Below are 11,910 nucleotides of genomic sequence, written 5' to 3'. Positions count from 1 at the left end.
AGAATGTGTTATTTGAGATGTAAAGTTGTTTCTCAACTAATGCGACGTGACTTAAAGGTCCCGTATTATGCCCCTTTTCACAAGATGTAAAATAAGTCTCTGATGTCCCCAGAGTGTGTATGTGAAGTTTCAGCTCAAAATACCCAACAGATCATTTTTTACAGCATGTTTAAATTGTCATTTTTTTGTGGCTCAGAAAAACGAGCTGTTTCAGTGTGTGCCCTTTAAATGCAAATGAGCTGCTGCTGGACGACCCAGGGGGCGGAGCTTCATGAGCTCGCGCTCAGTCTCTCAGGACAATTTCATCTCAGGGAATGATGATAATATCAGAAACTCTCAGTAACGGTGTTCATTTCGAGTCGGACAATAATGCCTACAGAGTCAGAGTGCTGTATAGAGATGAAACAGGTATAGTTTAGTAGTTTAATTACGGTTATTATAACGTATTTGTCATCTGCTTGTATGTATCCATTATTTATTAATAGCCTACAAGTCTGCTGTCTGAATGATGATCAAACATATACTGATGAGTTTAATAAAGTTTATTGTACATCACACAAAAGATGAAGCGTCAGTTTTACTTCAGAAAATCACCGTAAGAGCGGAGTAAACACAGTAAGTTATTAGAAGTGCGCAAGTACATAAACGAATTTTGGTAGAGTTGAGGGAGCATTCCTGTGGGCGGAGGTTAGTCAAAAAACGGTTCTAGTGACGTCATTAAAGAAGGAAGTAGAGGGATGTAGTCCAAACGAGCCATTCACTGTAGTCGACTTCTGTTAAATAAAATATCTCGCTTGGCATTGAGCTTTGAGCTTTATCATTTTACAGATATTATTTATACTCTAACAACAACATTACACACTAACTAAAGTTTGAAACATGGGATCACGAAGAACGGGACCTTTAAATTTGGATGACAGGTCTGTTACTTGTGTCCTTTTTGACCCTAAGTTGTATTTATAAATTTTTGTGTATGTGCCACATGTGACTGTACCTACCCCAAGTCCATGTCCGAACCCCGTGCTGGGGGCGGGGCTTGCCGCACTGATGTAGCTGCTGACTGAATCCTGATTGGCTGCTGCATAAAGGTCTGCCATTGGCCCAGGGCTGCTGGTGCCCAGGAACCCGGCGCGTGACGGGGTGGAACCTACGGGCAACAGACGACAGACAGATGTCTCAAACGCTCAGAAGGTACTTTACAAGTGGAAAGAGTTTAACAAATCTGAAAATCTGAAAGTAAAAGATCATACAACAACCATAATAGAGCTGATTTTGCGCACCTCTGACCACCGCTGCAGCTGCGGCCGCTGCCATTGGTCCATAGGCAGTCAGTGGAATGGCTGAAGGACAGAGAGAGACACTTCATTCAGGTGACAAGAAGCCACAGGTGTCAGTCACACCCTACTACAAGATCCTGTTTTACTCAGAAATACATCAAAATGTAATAAAAAATTACATATGATGTAATAAATAACTTTCTCCATTTCCGAATATTCTGCTGATGTAACCATTGTCGCATGGACATGAACTAATAATATAATTGTTCATGATCTAATCAAATCCCAATGGCTAAAATCAAGTCCTGCCTAACATTATGTATTATGAAACACTGAATATTCAGTTTTACTCAGAAGTGTTACATTACAGAAGTTATATATATTATTTGATATAGGGGTGTCGCAATATACCGGTGTTGACGATAATCGTGATATTCAAAGAGTGAAATATCGACATCGTGTTAATTTAGAGTGTGACAATATACCGGTATTGGCGATAACCACAATGTTTAAAATGAATAGGACTCTTATGATAACATGACACGTAAATACTACAGCGCCAGTACCTGATTGACCTCTCAGATGGCAGTATTGCACCCGCGGACACCTGTCAAGCCGCGTTTCCATTACAGATTTGCGCAAATGTTTTGCGCTATTATCTAAATATCGATAAAAAAACTATTGCGAAATGACGGCGTTTCCATTAACCGATGTTATGCGACTAAAAAGTCCTTTTTTCTCTCGCGATAAGTCATTCCCAAAATCACGGCAACTGACGTTGGTTTATATAATATCACAGCCACCGCATTAGACATTATTATTATTAATGGAAGGAGACGTGGCGTGTTATCCAAGCATTAATGGCAGGGAAAGACCCTTATAATGCGAACGACACATGGAGTTTCTGGGTGTTTCGCCCTCATTTCTGCTCCGAGGTTTTGATTGTGGCATTTCTTTGAGATTTAGAATCCAGTATTCCTATAGTCTAATTATTATTATTTTTTAATGAATTTAATAAAGAACTCTGTCTCGTATTCTGTCCAAACGATCCATAGGCTATTTTGTGTCCATTCGTTTTTCCTTTTTTAACCCGTAATTGAAAAACGAAAAATGAACGGTTGTTGTCTTTTTAAAACGCAAAGTTGAACACCAAAATTTTAATTTGAACTGGCTACACCAGCTGCTGCGCAAAAAAGTAAATATCGAAGAATTTTCAGATGTTTGTTTATGACTTTTTGCCCCTTTATTAAACATTTAAAATAGTCACAAATTAATATGGAAAACATGTCGATTTTACTGGTTTTCTAAGGCCAAATTAGAACCTGGAATTGATGTTTTTCCCGCAGTGCTGAATGAGAAGAGCCATTAATATTATTAATAAACTATTGTTTTGGCTAAAATCACATCTCCATCTCCGCTGTTAAGCAGATGCGCTTTTAGAGAGAAATGCACCTTTCGAATTACAAAATCAGAAGGTAAAGCTTTCGATTCGAATTTGTTCGTTTTAAAGTGGACATTTCAAGCTTTAGCCTATATTTGTTTCAGTTCTCGCGCTCCAGTTTACGGAGATCATGAAAGTGCGTCTGATTGTTTTCTTTTACTTTACACAAGCACAACGTTTTATTTTGTTATTGTGAGTTTACACAAATAAAAGTAGTTGAGAATAATGTATTATTATTTTCTGTATGACCAGAAATGATAGAGTATTTTTAAGTTGTTTCCACTGTTGATAGGAAAATGCAAGTGTTCGCGACCGCGCCTCCGTGCCATGCAGTGCGCGCTCCACACTCAGCTTTGTTCTTTTTTTGCATAAAAGCGTCTTCTAAATATAGCCTATTAAATGTTAAAATAAAATAATATAAAATAATTATTAGGCCTATTTGCGTAGCTATACATGGACCTCAAACACACCGCGTCTTCTAAGTCAGGTGACTGTAAATGCGCAAAAACTGTTTCCATTGCAGTTTTGCGAAATATTCCTTTTTCGAATTGCCTGAAAAACCACCTCATGAGAGCGTAAAAACTTTTTTGCGATAAACGGGAGTTTTTGCGAAATTGACGTGTTTCCATTGAGCGTATTTTTAATTCGCAATTTCAATTTGCGCAATTTGAAGGGTAATGGAAACGCGGCTGAGAAGACGACGCAGCGCTCGTCCGCGCCCGCGCAGCTAGAGTGAAACACTCGGTCCACACCCGAAAAAAGTAAGCTCGCCAGTAATAAGAACAGAGTTTTTCGGCTTCAAAGAAAACAGCACCTTAAAGGTGGTCGCACACCGGACGAGAAGCGCAGCGCCACGTCTTTAAAATTCGAACACATTCTGTATGAGTGTACACACACCGGCGGCCGCGGCGCCCAGCAACGGCTCAGGACCTTGTTCAAAATCCTCCACAGAGCGCCATTTACATCGTTTTATATTAAATTTACATTATATTTGTCTCAAATGATCGTAAATTATTTCACCCTGTGCTGCAATATACATTTAATTTTACATTAATTTACAGAAATCAGCTGCTTGAATGAAAATTGCTGATGTTTATCGGATTTTCAGGTGATATTCTCAATTCATTCAGTTAACGGATGCTCTCTGAGGTAAAGTAGATCACAGACTCAGCAACTATTGTATTTAATTGTACAGTATAATCATAACATATAGTACAGACATTATCTCAATTCCATAATGTCCTTAAACATAATGATATTGCTGGCCATAAACTGAGAGTGTGCGTCCGGTGTGCAATACCTCGAGTTGTCATAGACGCGACGCGGCTATTATTTTAGTCATGGAATGGGAAACGTGACATTAACTGTTAACAGGGGGTTTCTGTGTTCATATATTTAATAAAGGGTGATTATTAAAATTAAGAACCCCGTTTTCTATACTCATCTTATTTTTGTATTTGTATTTGCACTTGATTTTTTTATTCAAATCTGCTATCTGCATGACTTTATTGGCGCCGGTGCAACAATAGGTTTAAGAGCTTTTCAGTTCTTCAGGAAACCTTCAGACAGTGTTTTGCTTCAGTTTCAAACCAGATAAACTTCACATGCTTGTCTTCCTTCACAAAAATTTGCCATAGATTGAGTAGGCCTACGCAAGAAGTAAAAATGCATGTGCCTTGTGTTTATCAGTACCCCTATGTTTGTTGGGTAAAAAAGAAAAAGTGATAACTAATTTTCAGCATCATTACTCCAGTCTTCAGTGTCACATGATCCTTCAGAAATCAATATAATATGATGATTTTCTGCTATTCTGAGTATTATCGATGTTGAAAACAGCTGTGGAAAGCGTGATGCATCTTTTTTCAGGATTCTTTGATGATTAGAAAGATCAAAAGAACAGCATTTATTTGAAACAGAAATCTTTTATGACATTATAAATGTCTATACTGTCAGTTTTTATCAATTTAATGCATCCTTGCAAAAAAAAAAGGTATTACAGTTTTTTACAATCACTTTGTTACTATTTTCAGAACCTTGATGTCATTTTTCACAACTCTAGACACAAAACTCACAACCAATGATCAAAATGCACATTTTTCAAAACTCTAACCCTTTTCTCAATTGCTTGGATACAATACACATAAAACTTAGATCATTCGTTCATTCAACAAAAATCACCTGTTCAATATGACACAACTTAACATCACAGTACTACTATTTCAAAAGGCAATTCACACATTACATTTCAAATGAGTGTCTATTCATTTCCTTACAATGATCTAACTATCAATTTATACAACTGCTCAAAATGATAAGTAACTGTTGCATTACTCTTAATGCATAGTTGTATGGAAACAGACAAACAATCTTCCATGTTTCCTGTAAATCATGAAAGTTTCAAGATAACGAGATTCATTGTCACCAATTAGCGTGGAGCATGAACCAATTAGACTACAATATCCATGGATGTAGCCTAATATTTTAGCATAATGCTTCATCAGACACTGTGTCTACACTCTCAGAAAATAAAGTACATAATTGTACCTTTAGGGGTACAATGGCTTGTCACTGCGGCTGTACCCTCAAGGGTACAATATTGTACCTTAACCTTTAAAAGAAACGGTACATATATGTACCTTTTAATGCTTTTTGACACTCAAAAAGCTACATATATGTACCTTGAGGTCCAATAAATAAGCCCTATGGGGTACGTTAGTGTAGATTGTACCTTGGGGAACAGAAATGGACTCTACTGTACCCCTATTTCTGACAGTGTATGGTCCCAAATACTGTACCACCTTTTCAGACTATTTACAGTATTGACAGCACTGCACTGTATAGATAATCACTCCTGTTTTGTTTCTTACAGTACAAGCAAGCAAGTTGAGGAACACTGCATTTGATGTTTTACAATACTGTCTTTTCTTTTCTATTTCATAGTTAATTATTTTTGCTTTGATTCAAATAAACCTGTTGTGATTGTACTGTAGTGTTTTGCATCAATATATTACAAACTTTGTTCAATGATTCCACTGTGTCTGTAGTATTCTCTCTACTACTGCAGTACTTTTACAGAGATGTATTTACTGTACATGTAGTCTACATGTACAGTAAATACATCTCTGGATGTAGTACCATAATGAAACCTGTATCACCTATTTTGTTCTACAATATTTAATGATTGTACGAACAATGACACAGTGAAACTATCGGTTGCTTGTGTGTGGGTGATCTATAGTTATGTTTCAATGGTATTTCACAGTAAATTTGTTTTTTGAACCAATGATTGTGCAAGTGCAAGATTTCTTTAAAGATGTGAATGCACAATGCAATGTTTTGAACATTAGACAGCCTGTGTTACAAGTGATAACCGTTTTGAGTTTTGTGTCTAGAGTTTTGAAAAATGACATCAAGGTTCTGAAAATAGATGCAAAGTGATTGTAAAAAAATGTAAGTTGCCCATGTTTTGACCGGTACTGTATATGTGCACCATTTGTACACTGACTGTAACACTTTTAAATATTTCTCTGTTTCAATGGCGTTAGTTTGAGGAAACTTGTTTGAAAACACACATTATTTTTGCCTTATTTGGTGGCAGTGCAGAAATGAAACCCAGCAGCTCTGTGTGTGTGTGTGTGTGTGTGTGTAAAGCCAGATGAGAACTAACCTGTGATCTCTTGGGGGTGAGAGGAAGTCAGAAGGGGTGTCCGTTCTAAATGGAATTCTAGAACACAAACGGCAAAAGAGTGGTTTGTGAATAAACTCAGCGTGAGCAAGCTCAGAGCTAAAACACCAACACGCACGCACACACACTGCAAAAAAAAAGATTTTCTTACTTAGTATTTTGTCCAGTATATATATTTTTGTTTTCCAGCAGAAATATTAAAAATTCTTAAATCAAGATACAGTTACTTCTGATGCAAAATGACATAAGATATTAAGACTTGTTTTCTGAAAACATTGTTAAAATTAAAGGGGTCCTTCACTGCTGGCAAAATGGGTTTTCAAATAGGCAAACTTGGGTGCATATGCAGCAGAAAGGCAAAATAATTTTTTTAAATCAGTGCTACCTGACTAGAGAAAACACTGTTTTCTTTCCTCTCGCCAATTAGATAGGAAAACTTCAACACCCATAATGCACTGGGCATGTTGCCATCCAAGGCCACTCCCACCAGTCTGCCATAGATAGGGTGAATTCAGGTTGATTGAGAAACTTTTTCCAAGTCATCTGAAATGGCAATCACCCTGAACTGAATATTCACTCTACGCTTAAAGAGTAATTTCACCCAAAAATTAAAATTCTGTCATTAATTAATGTCGTTAATCCATGTGACTCCAGTGGTTTAACTTGAGTGCTTTGTTTGCGCAAAAAAACATAATTTACCACTTTATTTACAAAATATTAATATCTGACGCACGTTCACACAACAACGTCTGCTCTCGCGTCAACAAAACACGCATGGGTGGTCTTGTGCACGTTGGACACTAATATTTTGTAAATAGAAACTTTTTTTTTTTTTTTCGCAAACAAAGCAATTGCATTGCTTTATAATACTAAGGTTAAACCACTGGAGTCACATGGAGTCCAGTTAATAACCCTCTGATGATCCGACCGTCCGTGAGCGGGGGTACAGAAATGCAGAAGAATAAACTGTATTATAAAAAATAAACTTTTTCGTTTTGACGAAAAATACTTTTGCTGACAAATAAACGTGAATTTCTCGGTCCAGGTAACACAGAGAACGAGTGAATATTGCTCATTTACATAGACTACCGACACTGCAACAATACAAAGCGGATTTAAGTCTCACTTTAAAGGGGTGGTATAATGCCCTTTTCACAAGATGTAAAATAAGTCTCTGATGTCCCCAGAGTGTGTATGTGAAGTTTTAGCTCAAAATACCCCACAGATATTTTTATATAGCATGTTAAAGTTCTCACTTTTTGAGGGTGAGCAAAAACACACCGTTTTGTGTCTGTTCCTTTAAATGCAAATGAGCTGCTGCTCCCGGCACAGAGGGCGGAGCTTCAACAGCTTGTGTCATTTTACCTCACACAGACATGCACTGGACATTTCAAAAACTTTTTGCCTTTTATGTTCAAACCGGATTCAGACAATGATGGAGAGACTCAAGAAGAAGTGACAACATGTAGAAGCAACAGGACATTTCTGAATGGTTAGTTGATGAATTTATGAAGCTTATGTGTAGTTATCTTCTAGTCATTGATTAGCATATTCTGTCTTGATAACATATAAATTGTGTTCCGGGGGCGGGGTTTATGTAAATCATAGGGTTGGTGATGTCACTAACCCGGGAGGAATGTTGTGTAGTCTCTACCAGCCGTTTGTTGTAGTCCTTAAAAAGCGATTTCTTTAAAAGCAAATATCTCCCTTTGCTTTAAACTTTGAGCGTTGTAACTTTGCAGATGTTGTTTATGATCAAACAGCAACATTACACACTAACTAAAGTTAGAAAAGTGAAATCATATTCATCCACCCCTTTAAGTTATCAGGCAGTGTGGTAAGAAATAAAAACTTTAAGCAAAAACTCACTTAATTTTGATACATTTCACAGAAAACTAAAACTTATTTGATCTTGCTTCTCCAGTAAATGTATCCTGATTTAAGAACGTTTAGATATTTGCACTGGAAAACGAGATCAAAATCCTGAGGAAGAACATTTTTTGCAGTGCACACGTAGTCCTATCTACACAAACACACTGACGTTCACCATGAAAGGAGGTTTTCAGAGGAGAGACAGTGTATGCACACAGAAACACACGCAGGGAAGAGACTTACAGCCAGCTGTAGCTGATACACAGGAGGAAAGGAAGGGGACAGATTGAGGTGCAGAAGGACACGAGGGATAAAAAAGCACAAGGAAGAGAGAGAAACGGGAGGATGTCGTTAGATCGCTGATCTTAACTTATGGAGTGTTAGACATGGAGCGAAAAACTTGAAGGTTAGTATTAGAGCTAGGCAGTGACGGTATCATGCAACGATACAGAGTTTACGATGCCAAGGTTAGAAACAATTGCACGGATATTTACATGTGAGAGTGACTAAGAATATAAAATAACACAGAGAGGGACACATACACAGTCGATAAGTATTTAAAGAATAAGTGTATATTCTTATATTCTTATTTTAAGAATATAAAATAACACAGAGAGGGACACATACACAGTTGATGAGTATTTAAAGGATAAGTGTAGTTGTTTACAAGTGCGATGTCACATAGTTTAGATCCTGTATCATTAGTTTTATGATATTAATTTGACTTTTTTGAGACTTTTTGATCTTAGGCTGATCATTAATTTGTTATGAATAATTTTTTGGTTTGCATGCATCAAGAAAATAATCAAATGAGAAGTTCCTTTCATTTGTAAAGCATTTAATTCACTTATATATTTGTGCATTTATATATAGTAGTGGCTAAAAAATGATGTCTGGATATTTGTATTATTCATTTATTTATTACTTATTATTATATTTATATATTATATATAAATTATTTGACAAAAAAAAACAAATATCTACAAGTTTTATTTTATGCAACAAAAAAGAATGCATTGAAAAACTTCCAGGAAAAATAATACATTGGCTACAACATAATCAGTTACGTTGTATTTATAATACTGTGTGTGTGTGTACAGTATATATATATATATATATATATATAAATAAATATATATACACACACACACACACACACATAATATTATCTATTATAGGTTATAGCTGAAATCACTATCAAATTAGTTTAATAGTCAATCAAATTGTTTAATAAATGAACCCACAAGAAGCAAAGGATCATTTTATTGGTTAAAATGACAGTTAGTCAACAATTGTCAATTATTGCCAATGCCATTTGGGAAAAAGGTCATGTGACTGATCAAGTGTGATTTCTGCAATTCCTGTTTAATCAGAGGAAACATGCAGAACGTCTTTTACTGACGTCACGCTGAGAAACAGTTATAGTCCGAATGGAGGACAGATGGCAATATTTCTTTCTCTTTGAAATGTCTTGTGGGATAGCATGGCAAAAAAAAAGCATAATCTCCTGCTGAAATCTACAAGCAGCTTTAAAACTACTGTTTGTGAGTGTGTTTTGATGTTTTTGATCCATAAAAAAACTAAATTTGCAATTATCAGATAAGAGGGAATTTTTTTCAATTTCTCTGGGTTTGTAATGTAAATTATGCATTTTGACACTGCAGTGGATGACTGGCGCTGTGAAAGTTCTGCACAGATAGAAACGAGGGAAGGTGGACGTACCTGGGAACTGGTATGTGTATCCTGGTGTGATTCCTGTGTAGCCACGACTGGCGTAGGTGGCCGCCTGGAACCCTGGGTAACCTGAAAGTAAACCACGTTTACTTATATAGCACATTTACAATAAGGTTCCAATTGTTAACATTAGTTAACTAAATGAACTAACAATAAAAAATAATTGTATTAATCTTTGTTAATGTTAGTTTCAACATTTATTACTAATACATTATTAAAGTCAAAAGTTAAGTATCTGTTAATGTTATTTAATGGACCTGGGATAATAACATGATCTAAAAATGAACAGTTGTTTTATTAACTGACGTTAACAAAGATTAATAAAAAACTGCAACAAATGTATTTCTCTTTGATATTTAATGGGACGTCATTGTAAAGTGTTACCAGCATATTTCATACACTGTTGTAAAGTGCTTTCCATTAAAAGGATTTAAAAACAATCACAAAATAATCATAACAGATGTAACAATAAAAAGTAAGAATAAGAATAAAATGTATTACAAACAAAGAAGAAGAAAACAGAAGAATAGGTTATCTTTTCTTCCACAGTTACTAATGAAAATGACAATTAAGTCAAGCTAAAAAAGTCATTTTTGCTCAATGTCTTTTAATCAAGTAGTGTTTTTAGTGGATGTGTTTAATTAGTTTCATATTTTACTACAATATTTGTTACTAAATCAGAATTTAATTCTCTATTTATTCACTTTCACTAATTTATCCAGTTTTTTCCAGCAGTAAGAAATTTGCAATGTTGTGTATGTGTTTTAGAGTCTGCTAAATTATTAACTGTGAATGAATGTTCTGAATAAACCCCTTGTTTATTTTGTAAATTAACCCAGCCCACACAAAGCCAAAATTGCAGCTTCATTTTCACAATAAAGTATAAAAAAATATATCTTGCATAATGTGACATTTGTTGCTCTGATTTGTGGCACACTCACAATCACACAGTGCAGTTCCCTGTTGTAAACAGCAGGTGGCGCCAAACTCTCATCAGACAGGGCTGAACGCTTGATTTACTCATGTGTGCGCGAGTTCACTGAAATGATTTGCGTTTTCCATCTTTCGACTCACCCAGCATGCCGATCCCCAGCATGAAGGCGTCCATGCCGTAGGGCATCACCCTGGAGCGGCCTCGCGCCGTACCTGTCGGTGACATCACTTCCTTCGGCTGCGCCTTCTTGCACTCCACCTTCAAACAGAGCCGAAGACAGACATCACACACAGAAATAAGTCAAGCCTCCTTTATTTCTATAGCGCTTTATACAATACAGATTGTTTCAAGGCAGCTTCACAAGTAAATGACAGAATCGATGATGCCAACTTTAACAAATATGAGAATAATGAATAGCATTATTCAGCGTTGTTCGTTTAGGTTCAATTATGAAATGTGCTCAATTTCAGCTATAAGCAGCTCTACAGAAGACAATAGTGTCATTATTCAGCGTGAGTCAGTTCAATGATGATTCAGTTCGGTTCAACGTCAGTGTCGATGTTGCAAAATTCATCAATAATGAAGCAAATTTGATTCAGCTGTAAAGCAGCTCTACAGAAGACAAGAGGTTCATTATCCAGCTCAATTCAGTTCAAGTTTTGGTCTAATCTGATAGAGTCAGTGCAGTCAAATCCACATTATTACTGAATATGAAGTGTCTTTTAAACCTTTATAAAAAGGTGTTTTCACATAGCAGGACACACTCACCATCTTGTTGTTGATCTCATGAAAGTGGATCTCGCAGACCTTTTCCACCACGTCTTCATTCTCAAAGGTCACAAAGCCAAAACCTGCAGAGCAAGTACACACGAATCACAAACATGACGCTGCTTTCACAGAATCTAAACATAGAGCATGTTTATTTTGCCCAGTCCAATCCTGGCATCGATTTCCCCCTTTACTTTCT

General features: G+C 36.3%; 1 protein-coding gene across 4 annotated transcripts in view; it reads right to left on the bottom strand.

The window, feature by feature from the left end:
• Positions 1 to 11,910, bottom strand: part of msi1a (musashi RNA binding protein 1a) — a 53,650-nt gene that overhangs the window by 2,833 nt on the left and 38,907 nt on the right. For 2 of the 4 annotated variants that reach the window (XM_079871374.1, XM_079871375.1), the window contains 6 exons: positions 11,712 to 11,794; positions 11,084 to 11,201; positions 9,998 to 10,078; positions 6,386 to 6,442; positions 1,281 to 1,340; positions 999 to 1,147 (listed from right to left, as the gene is read on the bottom strand). In XM_079871374.1, the coding sequence (XP_079727500.1) occupies positions 999 to 1,147; positions 1,281 to 1,340; positions 6,386 to 6,442; positions 9,998 to 10,078; positions 11,084 to 11,201; positions 11,712 to 11,794 (548 nt within the window). Of the gene's footprint in view, positions 1 to 998; positions 1,148 to 1,256; positions 1,341 to 6,385; positions 6,443 to 9,997; positions 10,079 to 11,083; positions 11,202 to 11,711; positions 11,795 to 11,910 lie in introns of all 4 variants that reach the window. The other 2 variants (XM_079871373.1, XM_079871372.1) reach the window with 1 other exon arrangement.

The sequence above is a fragment of the Squalius cephalus genome, assembly GCF_949319135.1.
Source record: "Squalius cephalus genome assembly, chromosome: 5".
NCBI lineage: Eukaryota > Metazoa > Chordata > Actinopteri > Cypriniformes > Leuciscidae > Squalius > Squalius cephalus.
Note: the sequence above shows the minus strand (reverse complement) of the source record. Positions and strands in the feature narration are given on the sequence as shown.